General features: G+C 40.1%; 1 protein-coding gene across 1 annotated transcript; it reads left to right on the top strand.

Moving 5' to 3' along the window:
- Window positions 1-3,009: 3,009 nt before the first annotated feature.
- On the top strand, window positions 3,010-22,046 carry LOC107694188 (golgin subfamily B member 1-like). The gene is made up of 21 exons (XM_016493825.1): window positions 3,010-3,115; window positions 4,326-4,413; window positions 5,402-5,572; window positions 5,674-5,796; window positions 5,964-6,119; window positions 6,266-6,385; window positions 7,776-7,889; window positions 8,204-9,779; window positions 9,930-10,012; window positions 10,724-10,793; window positions 11,283-11,584; window positions 12,044-16,662; window positions 16,767-17,190; window positions 17,303-17,536; window positions 17,656-18,483; window positions 18,860-19,044; window positions 19,304-19,457; window positions 19,714-19,799; window positions 20,136-20,207; window positions 20,488-20,578; window positions 20,841-22,046. Exons 2-21 carry the CDS (start codon window positions 4,333-4,335, stop codon window positions 20,976-20,978), a joined length of 9,627 nt encoding a protein of 3,208 aa, XP_016349311.1. The 5' UTR covers window positions 3,010-3,115; window positions 4,326-4,332; the 3' UTR covers window positions 20,979-22,046.
- Window positions 22,047-22,251: the final 205 nt, after the last annotated feature.

Here is a 22,251-nt window from a genome sequence, read left to right as displayed (position 1 = left end):
ATATGCAAAAAGAAAAAAAAAGCCAACATAAAATTTAAAGCTTATTTTTACACCATTATTACCAATTGGGTTATAATTTCCTGTTTAATTTGTTGTATTTATTTATTTATTTTGATCTATTTTCCTATTACTGATTTCCTTGAAAAGTGAAGAGATTTAGCTTGATGAAGCGTGTTGACTTTAACACAGAGGTAATGACATACTCATTAAATCGGAGAATTAAGCTGAACATATCTGAAATACATGCTGGGAATCTTGTATCAAGATAAGAGTAGCATCATGAAACCGTTTTTGTGCCGAAAATCCCACTGGGACCCAATTATGAAAGCATGTTTTGGCTTGGAGAAATAAAACAGTTGTTACTGCACGTGAATGGGATTGGTTTCTATAATACAATCTCAAACCTGTTCAACAATCTGTAAATCTTAATCTCATAGATAAGCTCATTATTCATTGTATTAACACGAGTCACTGTTTATAAAAGCTGACATGCCAAATATAGCGCTATAAATATAGAGCCAGACAACACGGTAAGTATGATCTGAGCTTTGCTCACCATTCAAAATTTTGCTTACTATTCAAAAGTTTGGGGTCTGTAAGATTTTTAAAGTATCTTAATATTCACCAAGATTGCATTTATTTGATCAAGATATAATAATCAGTAATATTGTGAAATACAAGTTAAATAATGTGAATTACAATTTTAAATTATTGTTTTCTATATTTAGTATATTTTACAGTTTTACAAATTGTGATTTTTTTTCCCCCCCAATATTCTTTGATGAATAGAAACAGCAGCATTTATTTGAAATAGAAATCTTTTGTAACATTGTGAAAATCTTTCCTGTCTTTTTGATCAGTTAATGCATCTTTGCTGGCAAAAAGTATTAATTTCTTTTGAGAAAAAAAAAAGAAAATCATACTGACCCTAAACTTTTAAACCCGTATATAGCTATAAACCAAAGCTGATGATAAGCTCATAATGGTCACATATTGGTGAATTTTTCAACCAATATATTGGTGCATGACTGCTATTGAAAGAAATTAGAATAATTTCTTAGAAATAATTAAAAAAAAAAATTCTTAGAAATAATAAAGAGATTCAGCATAAATCAGTCTGACATCAAATTAGCAAATATAGTTTCAAGTCTGATGTAACAGAATGCAAGGAGTCTGCATATTATAACCAGTGTTTTAATAAAAACCGAAACTTCAAATACTCCAGCTATGCTGAAACTGTCTTTGAAAGCAGAACCTTAGCCACTGTTATTATCCACTCAGAATTAACTTGTCTTTCACTCACCTTGTTCATGTCAAAAGTGCGGAACATCTGCTCGATGTAGGCATTGGCCTCTGAATCCAGACCTCGGAGCCCGAAGAACTGTTTGAGATCCATATTACACGATTTATATAAGATCGTAATAGTTGATATCATTCAAAAGCTAACATATAGTCGGTATAACATGAACGAAATGCGTCCTTTGAGATGATACAGTTTTAGGGTTCTCAAGAAATTAAGCCTATTAAAACATTCAGAGATCCAAAATGCTGTCTATTTCTCTTTTCTCATAGGCTTAAACGAAGTGAATCTTGCTAGATCTGTTCCATCTTCTCTGGAAAGTTTCTAAAAATGCATTTTGTTGATCATGACAGTACTTTGTTCTCAGAACACAGTGTTTTAAGATACAGATTAGGAGGTATTAAGATTAGTATAGACATCAAACGTAAAGAAATTACTTGTGAGTCCAGAGAGTTCCATTACAGAGACATTTCAACACTTTAACAGTCAATATGATGTTTTGGATAAGTAATAATATAGACAATATTCAAAGCTTGCTTCAGACTATGGGGTACTGGCACACAGTCACAATCTACCCATAGGAAAACTTCAATGGACCCTTTTCACAGTCTGTGATGATGTGTTTTTATAGTTACTACCATTGTAAATCAGCACTATACAGGTGCTTCTCAATAAATTAGAATGTCGTGGAAAAGTTCATTTAACACATACTTAAAACATACTTACACAATAAAAAAAAATTATATACTGTGTATATATATATATATATATATATATATATATATATAAACATTATTATTACTTGAAATTAATAAACATTACATGAAATGACAAAAGCCAAATTAAAACAGAAAATATAAAAGTAAAATAAAAACAACACTTTAGGATTAACTGTAAGGCAAAACCAGCTACTATGAACTCAACCAACTTTTCTTCATTGTTTCCTTCCGGTAAAATACTGGTTTAGACCTGAAAAACAGGTGTTGTGTTCAGTCTTCAGTCTATCAGGTGCGGTTATAACAGTGGTGGACTCTTCTTTAACCTCTAGACCTCAGTGCTTTCATGAGCCCTTTGAAATGAACAAAAACTCAAGATGGCAACGTACAACTTGAGTAGTACAGAAACACTACAAAATTCTGTATGTACTGATGCATTGATATTGTTCTCCTTGGAGTCTATAAATCCGTTTAAGGATCCAGGAACATCTCCTATGAGTTCATAAGAACTTTATGTCCTTCATCAGTCTGACTCTGTTTCGCTGCTGGAGAGCGTCTCTTTGGATGTCCCACTGCGTCTTCTGGTCCACCAATGTAGTCTCCTATGGATAGAATCAAATGCCGCTACCGTGTGTCTGGCAAACACTGATGTCCACTTGATCACTTCGGCAAAACAGTTCACCGAATGAGATACAAAGCTTACAAACACTGTGATGTAGTGTGCCAGAAGAACAAGACTGCGTCCTAACTGTTTTCCATAATTAATAATCATGTTAAGCTTTAAATCATGTCGTCCCATTCTGTTTTGAACCATGATGTAACTCCAAACCTAAAATAATTGTTGTAACTGGTTACTATTATCTCTTGCAAACGACCATGCCTACTTTATTTTGCTTCTACGTTTTATTTTTGTGGACGGTCCCTTGGTGTAAAGTCATGCGGCTCTCAGAGTCACTAGTAGTTTTCACACGCTCCCTTGCGCGGTCCAATCACAGCGCTGCGTTTCTGTTTCCGGGATGTTTGGTGATGTGGCTCTAAAATCCTGGAGACGAAATTGATCAAATAAACCACGCAGCTCTTCCCTGCGCCGATTACTCAGGTCAGTTTCATGCTCTAATAACATCAACAAGATGCCTCTAAATGTATCCAGCCGCTGACATGCACAAACACAAGTACGTTTATAAATATCGATAGAGTTGTTTACGAGTCATCAGCACGAGCCCAGTTACAGCTTGCGCTCATTACTGTCGCTCATTGGGCTTTAATAATGCCAGTTTATAACAAATATAAATAAATAAAAGTCATACCTTTATGTGTCTCGACCATTTGTTCTTATACCAATCGACTTTAAAACGCAAGGAAGAAGAGTCGCTCAATAATCTTTGCTGTTGTGTAGACAAAATGAAAGCGACGCAGCCGCAGTCGTCAGTTTCTATGTTTCGGCGTTGTTCGGTTCTGTTCGTTTTTCTCCGCTTTGTGGCTGTCAAAGGTGGGTATTTATTATCAGGAAATATAGAGAGATATTGTTACTGTTATGCAGGCGTTCACGACTTCTGTAGATATTGTCAGTACACGGGACACATTGCGTAACAGACTTGAGCTCATCAAGTGTTCTAGTTATGCATTGTGTATTTTGAGTTATGCATGTGATGTACTTAAGTTACAGTCTTTGTCCCGTCATAATCTGTGAGAATTACAACAAGTATATAGACTAACCAAACTGTAAGATCTTTTCCTTTATGCAATATATGCATTTGATTTATTAATGTGGTGTAATGCAATAGAGGCGTGATGCAGAACAGAACTGTTATATTTATATAAACTGAATGCCAAACTGTAAATTAATAGTGAGTGCCATTTAATTTAGAGAGGCCATATGGTATTTCAAAGGTGCTTTCACGTGAGATGTGAATTTGATTTGAATAATTCCCATGGTTGTATTCCATTGTATTACTAGTTGTTGGTTGCCTGATGTGGGATCTCGAGAGCCAAATGGGCGTTTTAGCTTATGTGGTCAAGGTTCACCAAAGCTCTGCCCTCCTGGAACACTAAAATTACAATTTTCATTAAATCTGTTGTAATGTATTGGTTAAATTTTAAACTATTGATGTTGTTGTGCATAGGTGTGAATTGGGCCAAATGGGAAGTCTATATCGGTTGTTATTGCAGTCTTTATCTGACTTTATATGATTCTGGTTTATCTATACTTGTGTCAGTAATGCACACAATACAGAGCTTGATGATAAAATACTCAAACACTACAAAACAAAGATATGCACTAACATTTTATTGCATATCTTTACATGCAGGTCAGCCATGTTTAGCCGGCTGACCCAAGGGGTGTCTTCTGTCCTCCAGGAGCTCTCGGGTGAGGAACGCTCCGATGGAGACCTCCAGGTGAGTAGACAAAATCTGAACTATCCTTGGAGTGATATTTTGGTTCAATACCAAGAAACTTTGTGGAACACACATGGACATTGCAATTACCCGAATAATTATAGTAACTTATTACAAGAGCTGAAAGATCTGATAATAGCCCACATTTAAGTACTTATTTACAGATTTATGAGTTAGTTTACAAGCCGTTTACCATCTTAAAATGGGTCACTAAAGGCCCGTTCACTCCAAAGACAATAACTATAACAATAAATATTTAGTCAATCTAAATTTAAAAGAATAGCAGAGTCTATAAAACAACTAGGCCTATAACAATAACAGCACAGACGACGATATCATTGGAATCACTTTCAGAATGATTTTTTTCCAGCTGATGAAAGATAAAAACCAATCAAAATCCATCCGACTATAAAGAGCTTGAGCATTGAAAATGGCAGACGACAAAAATGCAGCGAATACTTACAATAAACAGGCTGTTATTATGCATTATGCTAATATAGTTATCTTTACAGTAATCGTTCTTAGTGTTAATGGGCCTTGAGAATAAGACAAGCATAGACAAACAAGAACAGTGCTGATTTAACACCAGTTGATATTAAAGTTGTAATGAAATGGAAGTAGCTTCCATATTGTGACATATCTGAGTGTAACGAGTTAACAAAAAATAAAAAATGTAGGGTGCTGCTAACTTGGTTCTATTCATCGGTTGTTGATTGGATTTTGAGATGTGGGCGTTGCACTCAAAAATAATGAGAGCTTGCAATCTATTTGCAATTCGCCAAAACATAATATAGTTATGAATTGCCATGAGATTGTGTTGAATGAAACACATACATGGATGAATTGTTCACAATAAGATCTAAACACGCATTTGAAAAATAGGGTGAATTTAATATTCAAGTCGATATAATATTAACATGCGGTTGGGGGAGAGTGATTAACCATCTATAGGGCCCTCTATGATTTTGGAATGTTGCCTTTGGAGCAGGATGGTCCGGTGCCTCAGCCCCAGCCTGATGCTGAAGCATCCCTGGAGGGCTCGGGGACCTCAGAAGAGGTCCTGGAGAGGCTGGCCCAGACCGAACAGCTGGTGGTTCAGCTGAAGGAGCTGATTCGAGAGAAGGACAGCCAGCTCGCCAGCACTGAAAAACAGCTCAAGGTGTGGACTTGCATAATGAGAAAAGAACAAACAAGTAGACCATGAATGTCAGCAGGTCTGAAGCTTGATTTTTGCATTTGTGACTGTTTGTTCTGATACAGGAAGAGAAAGAACAGGCAGAAGTCAAGTTTACAAAGCTTAAACTGCAGGCCAAAGCCAAGATGGCTGCCCTGAACAAACGGCTCAATGAGCTGAAAGGACAAGAAGCATTGAACAGCAGTCAGGTAAAGAGACAAGCTGACATATTTGTGTTATTTTAAGCATGAAGTGGTCTTGGATGGCTTAATATAATTAGTGGTGTATTCTATTGTTCGTCTATATATGGGCGATTGCCAAATTCATTCAACTTTTCAGTACGGCAGTATGATAATGAACTGTTTTTTTTTTTTAGAATTCAGAGAGCTCCTTCCAAATGGCTCCAGGAGTGGAGGAGGAACTCCAGCAGCTGAAAGAAAAGCTCAGCCAGGCAGAGTCCGCTAACAAGAACCTCCAACATCAGCTCTGGGAGGCCGAACAGCGTGTGAGAGAGGAAGGTCATGCAGAGCAGGTATGCTCACAGGTCAAATTATTCAAGCACATGAATAAGTGGTTATGTCGTTCAAATCTTTAAATGTGTCATATGATGGTCAGTTCTTTTGCAGGTACTGTTTTATTTCTGTAATAAACTAATCTCAGACCTCTCACGTCATCCAGGTGCGAATTCTGCAGGCTGTGGTGAAGGACAAAGATGTGCGATTTCAAGAACAAATCCTCAAACATGAGCAGGAACTCCTTAATCTCACGCAGGTCTCAAATGACCCTGACTTACAGCAGGTGTGTTTGAATTTTTATGTTCCACAAAGAGTGCCTACTTTGATGTTTTTGTAACACTTTAGATTAGGGAACATATATTCACTATTAATATTATTACTATTATGTTTAGATATTGGGTAGGGTCTAGGGTCTATGGTTGTGCAGAATAAGGCATTACTATGTGCTTTATGAGTACTAAAAATACTAGTAATATGCATTGTAATAAACAACTAGTTAATAGTGAATAGATAGTGTTTCCTAATCTAAAATGACTAAATATAATTGAGCTCTGTCCCACATTTTGAATTAAAGTCTTGTACGGCATGATTTCCCCCAATTGAAAAAATAAAACATTTCTTAGATTTGTGACGTCCCACAAAGTAACATCATTTGACACTTTGTATAGGCTGATGGTAAGACAAGTGAAAATTGTCGTCCATTCTCTGTTTTTTCACCGATTATAAGGTTGACTGCATTTGTCAAGCTCATGTATTCAATCCTGTTACCAAGTTACTGTAAAAAAAAATAAAATAAAAATAACTGGATGATTATAAACAATAAAAGTTTATCGGTAACTATAAAAGCAACATTAGGGCCCAAACTATCCCCTACTGAGTTTTAGCTTAATTTAGGTTAAATTCAAAACCTTGTTACCCAGTATGTTTATAATTTATGAATGTATTTAATTTTATGATTAATTTGTTGATTAGTATTACAAATTTGTTTAGTTTTATTCTTTTTTTGTTACTATGTAGGCTTTATTTTCTTCTAAAATAAGCATTTTTTTATCAGGCTCCTATGTGTAGGTTCAGTAATTTTACTTTAATGGCAATGAATAGGTTATTTTCATTGCCATTAAAGTGAAATAACTGAACATAAACATAGAAACCTGAGAAAAAATGCTCATTTTAGAAGCAAATTTCAGACGGCACTTAACGGCTTTTGCATCTAAACTCTTCATACACACGCACGCACACACACACACACACATATAAATGATGCATCAGTAAACAAAGATGTAAGATGGGGAAGAGCAGCAATGCCAGAATAACATTGTCTTGATGTTTCCATATTTGTTGGCTTTTTGTTTTGGGATACCCTGTGGTGTTGTAGCCATATTTGTGTGTTATTATAAAGTATGAAATCATAGCTCATCATGTTACCATGGCAATTTTGATCTAAGCTGTCTTGCATGGTGCATGCATTTCCACATTCTTGTAAGCAGCATCCAACTCCTCTTATGTTTTTGTTCATGTTGTTGGAAAGGAATTAAGAAAGAAAGGGCATATTAACACTGTGTCTACACCGAGCAAGATAAAAAAAAAACATAAATCAAACCCTGCAGCTTTTTTAGGAGGTCTTTCAATACACGTAGTTCTATTTCACTTTAATCCTACTTATTGTTTTGCAGGCCCTTCGTGCATCCCAGCAGCGCATAGAGGAGTTGGAGGAGTCCTTGCGCTCTCGTTCAGAAGTCCTAGAAATGTTGCAGCAGGAACTCAACAGTGCAGACCAGCAGAAACAGGTCAGCACAACACGTATAGTTTACACTGTGTCCTGGTAACTTTTTGAAAGCAAAATATGTTAGAAATCATCACAGTCAATTAAGAGATTTTTTTTTCCTTAACACCGTACAGCTTTGTGGTGATTTTCAGCTGTTGAGATTTCACTGAGGATAGGGATGCCCAGCAGTGTGATTAAAAATAGAATTCAAGTAACCAACAGAATTTCTTGTTGCATGTTGTGGTTACAGCTGGTTGGACTGAAATCTTTTTTTTAGGATTATAAACCTTTTAGCAAGATGAATGTATAAACATGATGAATGTTTCATTTGTGCAGGTTCTGACTGCTCAGTTCAGGCAGATGGAATTGGAGTTGGCAGAAGCCCGGCGACTGAGAGAAGAGGAGAGGCAGCAGTGGGAAATGAGTGCTGAGGAAGAACTCCAGGCTCTCAGAGCCAGACTAGAAGCTTCAGAGAGTGAGAGAGAACAGACAGTCAATTCTGAGTTACTGGAAAAGACCGCAGAGATGGATGAAATGAGAGCAAAACTTGAATCTGCTGAAAGAGAGAAAGAAGAAACGCTGGAGAAATTAAAAGATAAAGAAAATGCCATTGAGGCTGAGCTGGCCAAAATGAAAGTATGTCTAGAAGCCAGATTGGAGACATCAGAGAGTGAGAGAGAGCAGACCATCAGTACACTCAGCATCAATGTCACACAACTTAATGCTGAATTGCTGAAAAAGACCACAGAGTTGGAAGAGATGAGAGCGAAGCTTGAATCTGGGGAAAGAGAGAAGGAAGAAATGCTGGAGAGAATGAAAGAGAGAGAGACTAGCTTTGAGGCAGAGCTGACCAACATGAAAGTATCTTTAGAAACTAGATTGGAAACATTAGAAAATGAAAGAGACCAGAACATCAGTGCTCTCAATGCTGAGTTACTGAAAAAGACAGCAGAGGTGGATGAAATCAGAGAAAAACTTGAATCTGGGCAAAGAGAGAAGGAAGAAATGCTGGAGAAAATTAAAGGGAGAGAGAGTACCTTTGAGGCAGAGCTGATCAACTTGAAAGTATCTCTAGGAACTAGATTAGAAACTTCAGAAAATGAAAGAGACCAGAACATCAGTTCTCTCAATGCTGAGTTACTGAAAAAGACAGCAGAGTTGAATGAGATGAGAGCAAAGTTTGAATCTGAGGAAAGAGAGAAGAACGAAATGCTGGAGAGAATGAAAGAGAGAGAGACTAGCTTTGAGGCAGAGCTGACCAACTTGAAAGTATCTCTAGAAACTAGATTGGAAACCACAGAAAGTGAAAAAGAGCAGACCATCAGTGCTCTCAATGCTGAGTTACTGAAAAAGACCACAGAGTTGGATGAATTGAGAGAAAAACTTTCAGCTGAGGAGAGAGAAAGTCTGGAGATGTTACAAGAGAGACAAATAAGGTTTGAGACAGAGCTGGCCAACTTGCAAGCCTGTCTGGAAGTCGCTGAGAACCAGAAAGAGGAAATGACAAAGAAGCTAGAGGTAGAGGTGGCAAGCCGCATGGAAGAGCTTCATCAACTTCAGGAGAAGCTCAATGAAGTGGAGAGAGCAAGGGAAGAAGAATCTAAGAGTGAAAGAGATCGCTTAGCACAGATGCAAAACGAGTTTGAGTCATTAAGAGAGACACTGGATGCCAATAAAGAAGAACAGAAAGCAGGACTGCAAGCCAAGGATGCACTGGAGAAACTTTGGAGAGGGATTCAGATTTTGACAACTGCTGGGGAGGCAGAGGTGGAAATATCCATTCCTACTGACCCTGCACAATTCTTAGAGGTGTTACCTGCTCTAGAAGCTCGGCTGAACAACCTTACAGACGAACAGCAAGAGAGTCAAGCATGCATGTCCCAGATCACACTTACTCTTCAATCTCTGCAAGGTAAACAGCCCAGGAGAACAAAGTTCAAAGCAGTTTTGTGGTTTCAGTAAACTGTCCTTGGAAGCGTTTTATCAAACAATGCCACAACGTAGGGCAAATTGTTTGTACTGTGATCAAAAAGTAATTGTCTTAACACACCTGATGCTCTAGGTCAACTGGATAAGAGCACAGCTGAGAGAGAGGAAGCAGTTGCTAGGATACAGGAACTGGAGCAACAACTTCTCACTGTTCAGGTAGGTGGATTGCAAAAATATGTTGCAGATTTAAACATTGCTTTGCAAAATACAACAGATGACACTGATAAATATTTATTCTTGTTATTTGTTTTTCAGTACAGTAGAATTTGAGTGCAATGCAATTAATAAGAGCTAAGGAAATACTTTCACTCATACTTAGGTGTTAGGTATTCAAAAAAAGGTACTTGGGGTTCTTGGTATTAAATCTGTCCTGCATTATATATGCTATGGACATGAATGATACTTAAAGTTGTATGGATTTTTGTACAGAGCTCTGCTGTTACTTTGCATGATCAGATAATATTTGCACCCAATGACAAAGACAAAAAAAGTTATGAATGCAATGGAGTTGGTGCACAGAACAAGATGTACTTGTTGAGGGCAGTGCGTCTGCTATGGCAAACTCATTTAGTATATAGCATAAGCTGTGTCTGGTGCGACAGACGCAAGGTGACAAATGCCTAGACGGTTTGTCTCACAACTTATCAGGTCAGAGATATAATCCTCTTCACTTTCATAATTTGTTTTTTTCTATTACTGGCCCCCCACATATAAGGGCACAGTTATTAAGTATTAATAAAGGTATGGTTTGTAATAGCATTGAAATACCTGCAGTTATGGTGGCAATTCAATTGACCAGTGCACTCTCAATAAGCATGCATTAGTGTAAGCATACTGTTTGTTGTAACTGGGGCCTGTCTTTCCTAGGTTACTGGTGAGTCATTATGTGATCATGTGACTGACCTGTCTGTGAGAGATTTGGACAGGACACACCAGGGTGAGTCTAATGTTTGCCCTTGTGTAGCTGAATGTACTTTGAACTGCAGTGTTTCTTTCAGTGACAGCAGTCCCATGTTCTTCCATAATAGCCTTGCTCTCTAGTGGAGAACATGCCCTTTACCGTTGTGGTTTGTAAACTTGTTTGTAATGTTAAGATATTAGTTAGGACAACCAGAAAGACCTGTTCCCCCAGTCAAAACACAAAACAAAAACAGGAAGTTTTTTTCAGATTTATTCTTGAAACAATGTTTTTTGTTTTTTTACATGATGCATCTTTCATGTTTAATTTTTAGTTATTTGATGATTTTCACATGGTTGTCTCATTATTTTTTTTTCTTCTCACAAATGCTACCCTCAGATAACAGTGGAGATGGACATAGTTCAGAAAACAAATTTCAGACAGATCAGATACTGTTTCTGGAGCAGCAGCTTGCAGAAAGAGAAAGGGAACTCTTTACTCTCAAAGAAAAACTGTCACTCTCTACAGGCAAAACTATTCCAGAGGAGGAAAGAGCCGACAGCCCGAGCAGAGAGGACATCGCTGGGTTGCACGACAACTCTACAGCTCTGTCTGAGGTTCTTGAGGGCACACAAGAGGAAGAGACAACACTTGTGGCAGTTGACACATCTGTTCTGTCTGTCTCTGCTGGCAATGAGAGTAGCCCTGAGCTTATAGCACCCCAGCCTGAGTCTCCTGGAGAATCAAAGGGTACCTCCTCGGATGAGATGGTGACAAGCAGTGACTCAGAGGTGGCTCATAGTAGCTGGACTCTTCTGGAGGCAGTTAACCAAGATGGGACTCAAGAGTGGGTGCCCCGATAACAGTGGAGATGGACATAGTTCAGAAAACAAATTTCAGACAGATCAGATACTGTTTCTGGAGCAGCAGCTTGCAGAAAGAGAAAGGGAACTCTTTACTCTCAAAGAAAAACTGTCACTCTCTACAGGCAAAACTATTCCAGAGGAGGAAAGAGCCGACAGCCCGAGCAGAGAGGACATCGCTGGGTTGCACGACAACTCTACAGCTCTGTCTGAGGTTCTTGAGGGCACACAAGAGGAAGAGACAACACTTGTGGCAGTTGACACATCTGTTCTGTCTGTCTCTGCTGGCAATGAGAGTAGCCCTGAGCTTATAGCACCCCAGCCTGAGTCTCCTGGAGAATCAAAGGGTACCTCCTCGGATGAGATGGTGACAAGCAGTGACTCAGAGGTGGCTCATAGTAGCTGGACTCTTAGCTGGCAGTTAACCAAGATGGGACTCAAGAGTGGGTGCCCCAAATTCAGGACTTTGCCTCATTACGCTTATCCACACAATCTTGGGAAGAGACCTGCGAAGAGCATGTTGCATCAACTAGCTGCATAGCTGAATCACCATCTTTAGTTATCCATGAAACTGTACAGGTACGTCTTGGCCAACAGGAGGGAGGTCTGCTAAATACAGATTCAAGCACTGGTCAGGCTTTTGCACAGGTCTTAGCAGAAGAGATTCAGAAAAGATATAGTGAACTTCTGGGAGAGCTTCAGCAGTTGAAAGACACAGCTTTACAATCACAGGAGAGAGTCTTCCAGCTGGAGGAAGCATTGAAGTCACTTACAGATTCCAAAAATGAGGTTCAGTCCAAGGCAAATATATACGAGAAAGAGCTGATTGAAGTTAAGGCATTGTTTGAGCAAGAAAAAATAGATAGGCAAAATGTTGCTGAGCAGTTTGAAAACTTGCAGGAAGAGGTTTTCTCTAAAGATGACAAGATGAAAGCCTTACAGGCAAGCCTTGATGAAGTCCATCAAAGACTTGTTGAACAAGAAGGACAAGCTAGAATGCTGGCTGCTCAACTAGAGGACAGAGAGCTCACTTCCTCCGAACTAGAGCAGAAGTTTGTGGACATGGAGGGCAGGTTAGTGCATGTCTCTCAGGAGGCTGATATGGCAAAAGCTGCTCTCATTGACAGGACTGCTGAGCTGGAAGGTCTACGAAAGTGTCTTTCACAGAAAGACCAGGAGATGATGGAACTCAATGAAAGCATGACTGCCAAACTACTCCAGGCTGGAGAGGAAAAGTTTGCAGTATCCAGTGAAGTCAAAAAGCTAAAAGAGCAAATACATGAACTTGAGAGTGTCAGGGATGACCAGCTGAAACTCATAGAGGATAAAACAGCAGAATGTGAGGAGCTTGTTGCTTTACAAAAGGAGAATGATGACTTGAATACTCAAATAGCTGCCGTGAAGAAAGATGGAGAACAGGTCAAGAGAAAGCTGCAGGCAGCTCTTATACAGCGGAAAGAATTGATTAAAAAAGTTGCAGACTTTGAGAAGGAGGCTGAGAGCAGGGAAGAAAAGGAAAGGGATGGTAATGAGGAAATAACACTTCAGTTCAAAAATGAAATTAAGGACAAAGAGAAAGAAATACAGAGACTTGATGTTTTGTTGCAAGAGACCAGAGATGACTTAAATATAAAAGAAGAGACCTTAATAAGTCTGAAACAAAAAATCAGTAACCAAGATCATGCATTGACTGAGTCACGTGCAGAAATAGAACATTTGACTGAGCAGTATGTACAACTAAATGAACAACAAATGTCACAGATGGCTGAGGACAAAAATAGGCTTCTTTCACAGATAGCGTCCATGGAATCTGACATTGAAATATTGCATAAAAAGCTTCAGGAAGCTACTGATGATCATGAGGACGCTGTTGTGAAAGCTCAAGAGAAAGATCGCCATCATCTTGAGCAGATGAAACAACAGAAAGAGTACAGTGACCTTTTTGAACGCCTCCAAACTGAAGAGAGAGAAAAAACTGGGTTGTTGAATCATATTGTGGAGCTTGAGGGTCTGCTAGAATCAAAGAATGATACAAATAAAGTGGTGAGTGTGAATGTGGAGAGGAATGTTGGGTCTGCTACACAAAATCTAGAGAAACCAGAGACAAATGATTGGGTTCAGGAGGACTGGGTGGATTTTACTTCAGCTGAAACTGAGACACAACAACATAAACCTGGTGAGCAATCTCAACAGCCCATGGTAAAAGATCATGAGGACATTATAAATGCTCTCCAGGAGGAATTAAGAGTTGAGCAGGCTGCTCGTGCAGAATTTGAGGTGCGCCTACAAGAGAGCCAATCCTCTCAATCACTCACTGATAGCAAATTCAAAGAGCTTTGCAAAGAACTTGAAGCCTTGAGAGAAAAGGAGAGGCAGATTGATGCTCTCACTGAGGAAATGGAGGCTCTTAGGGAGAAATGTCAGAGAGCCGAAGCTAATGCAGAGAAGCTGAAAGCGGAGGTGGATGAGGCTTGGGAAGCAGCTAAAAGAAGCATCTCAGATGCTGAGTCCCCAATCAAAGCACTTCAGTCAGAAGTGGAAGAATTTAAGCAATTTCTTAAAAACAAGACTGATGAGATTGTTGATTTAAGCCAACAGCTTAGTGAACAAAGTTCCCTTTTACTTAAGATGCAGGAAACTGTACTGGAGAAAGATCAGAGGATTGCTTCCCTACAAGAATGGCTTAAAGCTGAGCAAGATAAGGTTCAAAAACTGGAAGCAGAAATGCCACAACGTGAGGAAGACGAGAAGGATAATAGTGCCAAACTCCAACAGCTTCAACGCAAACTGCAGGCTGCTCTTGTGTCACGTAAGGCGGCGCTCAAAGAGAAACAGGTGCTAAAGGAGGAACAGACCGCTGCTGAGAAGATCAGATTGGAGCTACAACAGAAACTGGAGTTAATAGAGGTGGAGCTGAACAAGTCAAGAGAAGAGAGGGAGAAGTTAATTGAAGAGGTGGATCGAACTTTGTTGGAAAACCAGAGTCTGCATGCCTCATGTGAGAGCCTTAAACTTGCCATGGAGGGTGTTTTGAATGAGAAGGATGCATGTAAACGTCAGGCTGAGAGTGCCAAAGAGGAATCCAAACAAGTGTGCAGACAGCTGGAAGAAAAGGTGCAAAGTATGAAAGAAGAGTATGAATCCCTCCTCAAGTCATATGAAAATGTAAGTGATGAGGCTGAACGAGTGAGACGAGTGCTTGAAGCTGCTCGACAAGAGAGGCAGGAGTTAGCAGCCAAGGCACGAGCTCATGAGGCAGCTAGACAAGAGGCTGAGAGGCTAGCTGAGGAAGCTATGAAGGAGGTGGATGTTGTGAAAGAAAAAATGAGAAAGTTTGCCAAGGTTAAGCATCAGAAGATTATGGATCTGGAGGAGGAGAATGAAAGGCTCAGGGAGCAGGAAGAGAAGAAATTGACCAAACATACAGATACTGAGCTGAAACAAGAGCTTGAGACCTTGAAAACAAATAATATTGTTATGGATGGAAAGAACTCTTTGGAGCATGAAGCTGATGAGTTGAGACAGCGTTTGGCTGAGGACATTGACAAAAAGGGCAGTGAGAACCTGGACACATGCTCCGTGGAAACCATTAATGAGGTTAAAATTGTCACACAGCAGAGAAGTCCTGATTTAATCGAAATTCAAGAGTACCAGAGTGATAGTATTCCCCCAGAGGCCAATCCCACTAAGCCATTGGAATCCATTGGTACTGCTCTTGAACAAGAAGTGCAAGCAAATGTTGAGATGACTGCTCAAACAGAGGTGAGGCTCAAGGAACTGGAAACCTCTCTCAAAACAGCAGAGAATAAGATAAGGGAACTTGAAGCTGCTCTTGAATATCACATTGAATCCAGAAACAAGCAAGAGTCAACGCTGGGTGCAGAGTTTGCTTCCCTCAAGCAGCAACTTCAGGAGTCTTCAGAAAGAGAGTGGCTCCAGAAGGAAGAGCTCTCTACGAAAGAGACCCAACTGCAAGAACTTTGCACTAGCCTAGAGACTGAAAGGGATGACCTGGAGGAGCGGTTAATGAACCAGCTGGCTCAGCTCAATGGCAGCATTGCACGCTACCAGCAAGAGGCATCTGACAGTTGTGATCGCCTCACAGACATGCAGAGGGAATTGGAGAAACTGGAGAGAGAGCGGGCTGAGCTGGAGGCTGAGGTGGCAAGTGAGAGGGACCGGGCAGCCAGGATGGAAGAGGACATGAGGCAGGCACAACGAGAGAGAGCAGAGGCAGAGGCTGAGGCAGGCAAACAAAGAGAGCTGGAGCAGAAGTTGATGTCAGCGCAGAGGTTTAAAGAAGGTAGTCAAAACAGGACACGTCAACTTGAGGAACTGCTGAGGGAGAAGCAAATGGAAGTTCGTCAGCTACAGAAAGACTGGATTGAGTACCAGGAAAGAATAAGTGAACTGAGTAAAGATGTTAAGTCATTGACTTTGGAGAGAGATGAGGTGAGTGCAGAACTTGAGGCAGCACGCTTGGAGATTGCAAAGATTATGCAAGACAGAAAAAGTATTGCATCTGAACTTTCAACATGTAAAGGGAAACTGGACATGGTGCTGGAAGAAGCAAAGCAGGCCCAAGCAGACAAAATAGCTGCTGAACAAATGGCACAGCGCAAAGAGGCCGAGTTGAAGGCAGATGCGGAGCGTACCCTGGATGAAGTCAGGTATCGCCTTGGAGCCGAGCTTAAACAGATGGAATTAAGACTGGAGAAGTCTTACCGGGAGCAGGAGAGGGAGGAAGAGGCAACTCTTAAGGCAAGGAGTATTGCTGAGGCCGCAGACAGGCATGCCCAGGAAATGCAGGCACGTCTGGATGAAGCACTTGCTCGGTTAGCAGCCTTTTCGCGCTCCATGTCGTCCCTGCAGGATGACCGTGATCGAGTGCTGGATGAGGCCAAGCAATGGGAGAGTCGTTTTCATAGCGAGCTACAAGAAAAGGAGGCTGATGTTCAGGAGGCTGAGACCCGTGCTAAAGAACTTGCTGAGCAACTCCAGAGGGAGACCACCCAAAAAGAGGAGCTGCAGAGTTTATTGGAAAGGTTTGTTTTCTCTTGTATTTTGTAAAAAAAAGTTTTATTAATTTCTGGAAATTTTACTTCAACTTAAAGTATATTTTAAATAATGAATTTCTGTATGTTTGCAGAATGCAAAAGGCGGAAGAGAACCTACAGCTAGAGCTGTCTGAGGCAGAAAAGAAACATAATGAAAGCTTTGCAGCTCTTGAGAAAGAAAGAGGGGATCTGCAGCAGAACCTCGCTCTGGTAGAGACCAACCTGACCCAAACTCGTTCCCAGCTGACTACCCTGGAGACAGAGGCAGAGGGACTACGGCACCGGACCAAAGCTTTAGAAGAAGCAGTAGACAAGCTTCAGAGTGATGCTAATGAGGCACGTGCAGTGATCAAAGAAAGGGAGACAGAAGAAAGGAGACTATGCTTGAGGCTGGAGCAACTGGAAACAGACCTGGCATCTTCAAAGAATCTTACTGACAATCTTCAGGCAGCATTGGATGAGAAGGAGAAGAGGGAAATGGAGCTCCTTGGTGAGAAGGAGCAAGCTGTGACACAGGTACTTAATATTCTGAAAATAAAGTTTCTGAAACAAACACATGCATATTCATTAATCTCATTGTAGGGAATTTAATACCATAAAATGATATATACTCTTTCTCTTCTTTTAGGCTGTAGAGGAGGCTAGGAAGGATGCAGATGGAAGGGCCGAGATGGCAGAGAAAGAGCTGGAGAAGAAGAGAGAGGAGTTGCGTAGTTTAGAAGAAAGGCTTCGTAAGGCTGAGGAGGACACCTTCCAGAGCAGAGCTCAACTTGAGTCCTTTACCAAGGCTATGGGCTCCCTGCAGGATGACAGAGACAGAGTGCTCAGCCAATACAAGCAGCTAGAGGAAAGACATCTCCAGGTAATGTTGCTCGAAATAGATTATATTTTAAAAATATAAACTAATTTGCATTAATTAATTTGTATAAAGTAGCCTATCTTTTTGAATTCTGACTCGTCCTTGGTCTCATGTTCTCTCAGGTTATGATGGACAAGGACAGTCTGATCCAAGAGGCTGCAGGTGAAAACAACAGTTTAAAGGAGGAGATTCGAGCCTTGTTGTCACAGCGGGATGACCTCAATGCTGAGAATGCCAAACTGGCTGCCCAACTTCATGGCTACAGAAATGACCTGAACCAGGTTCTTGCTATGAAGGACTCCCAGCACAAGCAGATTCTTACTACCCAAGTAGAGCGCATCAGTTTCCTGGAGAGAGAGAAAGAAGATCTCAAGAGCCAAATTCAGGCTCTTGTAAAAGATGTTGCACAAGGAAAGGTACCTCCATTGGAGCAGGAGATCTTGAGCCAAGCCAGTGAAGGGATTGTTAGAGCCGATAAGCAAGATGCACCAGGGGCCGAGGTAGAGAAGCTGAGGGAACAGCTCCAAGCTGCTAGAAAGTGCATCGCCACCTTGGAGGAGACCTTGGAATTGGAGAAGGAGACCCAGGCAGTCCACAGCAAAGAGTTGAAGGAGCTGCGCTGGGAAGGTGGTGTTCTGCGCACTGAAGCTGAAACAGCAGAGGAAAGGGTTGCAGAGTTGGCACGGGACCTGTTGATGATGGAGCAGCAGCTTCTGGAGGAGAGGGAAGCAGCCTCTCAGCTTCGAGCTCAGAATCAGTCTTTTGGTCAAGCCATGACCTCTCTGCAGGATGCAAGAGATCAGGCTGTCAATGAGGCCAAGGAGCTGCGTCTCCGTTTAGATGAGATAAACCGAACGGGTCACCCAGCTTCTCCTCCAAGTGGCTCCAAAGGAGAAGTGTGGAGCCTAAAAAATGCCCTGTCAGCACTGCAAAATGACAGAGAAAGAATGGTATGTTATTAATTACTTGATCATTTATTGGAAACCTAAGTGGTCACATTTTATTTTAAGGTCCAATTCTCGCTATTAACAAACCATTAACTATGACTTTTGCCTCAATAAACTCCTCATTTGCTGCTTATTAATAATTAGTAAGGTAGTTGTTAAGTTTAGGTATTGGGTAGGATTAGGGATGTAGAATATGGTCATACAGAATATGTGCTTTATAAGTACTAATAAGCAGCCAATATGTTAATAATAGGCATGCTAATAAGCAACTAGTTAATAGTGAGAATTAGTCCCTATACTAAAATGTTACCACCTATGTCTTAGTTTTTGCATCCTGCCTTCTTCTAATAACATTTGCAACCTGTTAATCGCACCTCAGTTGGAACAGCTGCACTTGCAGCGGTCTGAATTGGATCGACTTGGATCAGGTGAACTATCCAGGCTTACTCAGGCTCTGGAGGATGAGAGAAGAAGGGCAGGGGAGCAAGAGGAAAAGATCATGGCAGAGATGAGGCATAGAGATGCACAGATGGACAGATATAAGCAAGAACTGGAAATGCTCAGGTGAGACTTGACTCGTGAATTTATTGCCCTCTGCCATTTTGGTGATGGTCTTTTAGAGCCATGCTTCTGACTGTTGGAAGTCTGGTCCCTTTCGTAGTTTATTCTGTCCAGTTATATTGGTGTGGTAAAACGACTGTTCAGACATCTTCAAAGAAGTTAGCCGAAAGTGTTAGTAGACTTAGGGACCATAGTTTCTAACTTCACTGAAAGTGAAAAACACTGTTTCTTACAATTGCTTACAAATGTTTTCCATGTATAGACTTGAGAGGATGGACTGGCAGGGCCAGGTCGAGCTCTTGAAGCAGCAGACCCTGACCACCCTCTCAGAAAGGGACCAACAGGTTCGCCAGCTTACTGCCATGCTGGAGGAAGCACAGTCATCAAAATTACGGCTTGAGCACACACAAAGACAGGTAAAAAGCTCTAGTCTCATTTTCAAATATGAGATATTGAAAGCAACCTAGGAATGTTGTTTTCCGTTAATCGATCTGCCTTGTTTTGTGCTATTCTAATTGTATTCTTTTCACTGTACTCCTGTTCATTAATACAGTATGTCTGTTGAGTCTGTTGAACACCACTGTATGTTTAAGTATAAATCTGAGAAGTCCTTGATCTTTTGCATTGTCTTTAGTGTATAAGGCATTCAATACTACTTTCTTTGTCCCTTAGGGAAGCCTTGCAGTAGACGCTGCCCCTGGTGGCCCTCTAGAGCACAACGAGGGCTTTAAAGCTGAGTGCATTGAACTCCAGAGAAGGTACTGCTGCCAAGTTTAGTCTTATCATTAATTATACTGATCCACAGTTGCATGCTGTCAATCTCTTTAGCACCTGTGCCACAAACTGCATTGATAGCAGTTGTAGATAATACTCCAGCTAATAGCTAACATGCTACTAATACTGTATTTGAAAGGAATTTTACGCATGTGATATGTACAACACGTGTTTGAACACTGTAATAAAATTGATTTTCTTCTCTGTTTGGTCTTTTTTCCTATCAGTCTTATCGATTTCCTTTTTTAATCAATGGCTATTGTATTGTATAATACCTATGCTGTACAGTAACTCTTCAACTGTGTGTGTGTTTCTTTTAGGCTGGATGAGGAGTCAGAACAGAGACTCAGAGTAGAGGAGCAGCTCATCGCTGCACAGGATCAACTCAAATGGTTTGACACTTATCTCAGATTAAGATTAACTCACTGCCCCTGGCTCTAGGCGTTATTGCTGCAGACTGCTTTAGTGTGAAATATAGAATACAAGACACATAAATTGTCATGTCATTGTTTTAGATACAGAATATCAAACCAAATCATCTGGAGCTTTACTGAACTACGTAACTTTTGGGGCCACTGCATATGGACCAACTGCAGTTTTTATTCACATATTTCATGCCTCACTTTTCACATTTAAAAACTAAATATTACAATTTAACTTCTTCATTTACAGCTATACACAGGGGGAGTGGCAGACAGCATCTGAAGCCATGATGTCAGAGACGGCTGTACTTATTGAGCCTCCAGAGGGCGCCGTTACACGGGTAAACAACCCCTCAATGCCATTGTTTTAACACGCATAAACATGCTATTACAAATCAAATTTCTGATTTAATGTATTATTTTATTATTAAAGCCTGAGTTTTTTTATCTAATCATATATAGTTTATATTTTTTAGATGCTAAACATGCTATTACAAATCAAATTTCTGATTTAATGTATTATTTTATTATTAAAGCCTGAGTTTTTTTTATCTAATCATATATAGGATATATTTTTTAGATGTATCTTCTTTTTTACCTTAGACTCGTAGTGGTGGACCTGGGCTACTGCGGATGCTGCGAGTTGCCTTCTGCTCTCGTCAGCGAACCCCTCTGCTGGTGTCACTCTACCTGCTGACTGTTCACGTGCTGTTGCTGCTATGCATGGGAGGATATCTGTGAGAGAGAGACAGTTACATGCTCATTCACTTATTATACAAAACAAATGGACACATTATTTAACACAGGGTCAATTTACATTCTTCTATGAATAAGTTTCCTTGCTTAATTACCAAAGTTACATCTGATCTGTTTGTGTTCTTTTTTTTTTTTTTTTCAGAGCGTTCTGACAAAAAATAATTTCCACCCAGTTTTAATGGGGCTTGTCCAGACTAGTAACACTAGAGCACTACCCGCACTTCCTCAAGAACATTATTATACCCTTTAAGAAAGCCCAAATTAATGAAGGAATTTTTAAGCGTCTGGAAAAGTAGATGAAGTTGACAATGTCAGCATCTGTCAATTTAAGGGTCTTTCACATTGCCTGTCAAATGCATAAAGGTAGACAACTTATTTTGACCACATTCCAGATTCCTGTAATTAGTTTTCTTTCCTGATATCTCTATTTCTGCAAAGTCATAGCATTCAGATGTAATCTAACGGCGAAGCTGATACAGATACTGGATGCGTCTGCATGGCAAGACGTCAAAAGTCTTCTAGAAGTGTCCTAGTGTGCTGACTGTTTCCTTTCATGGCCGACTAGTTTGCCAGCTTGGTGCAATACTGTCATTTATATTTGTTCATTTTAATTGGTGGTTTTTCGGTTTATTTGTTTGTTTTGTTGGTGTTTATTTTCTGTAACACACTACACATCATGTTCTTTACATCTGGACTACTATTGCTTTTATTCACCCTTAAAGACGTAAATGAAATACTTTGAATTTCTTTAGATTTTGATTCTGTTTCAAGTATAAAACGCTTCATCAAATCATTCATGTTCTGCTTATTTCCAGTTTTCTGAGCCAGAACTGGACATCCTATTCTCACTTAACTACTGTCACTCTGATCTGTCTGGGCTATATAGGGATGGTTTAGATTGTGGTTGAAATATTGTCTCTATTTACAGTGAGATTTTAAGAACAGCCCAGTGAGTGTTTTATCTGTAAAGTCTGTATAAATGATCCTTCCTCTCCCTCCTGCTACCCTGTTGTAGGGGCTATTTTTTGGAAATAAAGTCTATTTATGGGAAGAGGCACATCTGGTGTGTGACTGCATGATACAATGAGTTTTTGGACATGGTGGTGCCATTGCAGCAAGATTTAATAAATAGACAATCATAAATAGATTTTCTTTATCAATTAACTTCTATTAACTAAATTAAATCAACATTTGGTGTGACCATCCTTTGCGTTTGAAGCAGCTTTTGCCCTCAGTGCACTTGCGCAGAGTTTTCAGG

This window comes from Sinocyclocheilus anshuiensis, unplaced genomic scaffold (genome assembly GCF_001515605.1).
Source record: "Sinocyclocheilus anshuiensis isolate Anshui unplaced genomic scaffold, SAMN03320099.WGS_v1.1 scaffold1003, whole genome shotgun sequence".
Taxonomy (NCBI): domain Eukaryota; kingdom Metazoa; phylum Chordata; class Actinopteri; order Cypriniformes; family Cyprinidae; genus Sinocyclocheilus; species Sinocyclocheilus anshuiensis.
The sequence above is the reverse complement of the archived record's forward strand: the minus strand, read 5'-3'. Positions and strand labels throughout refer to the sequence as shown.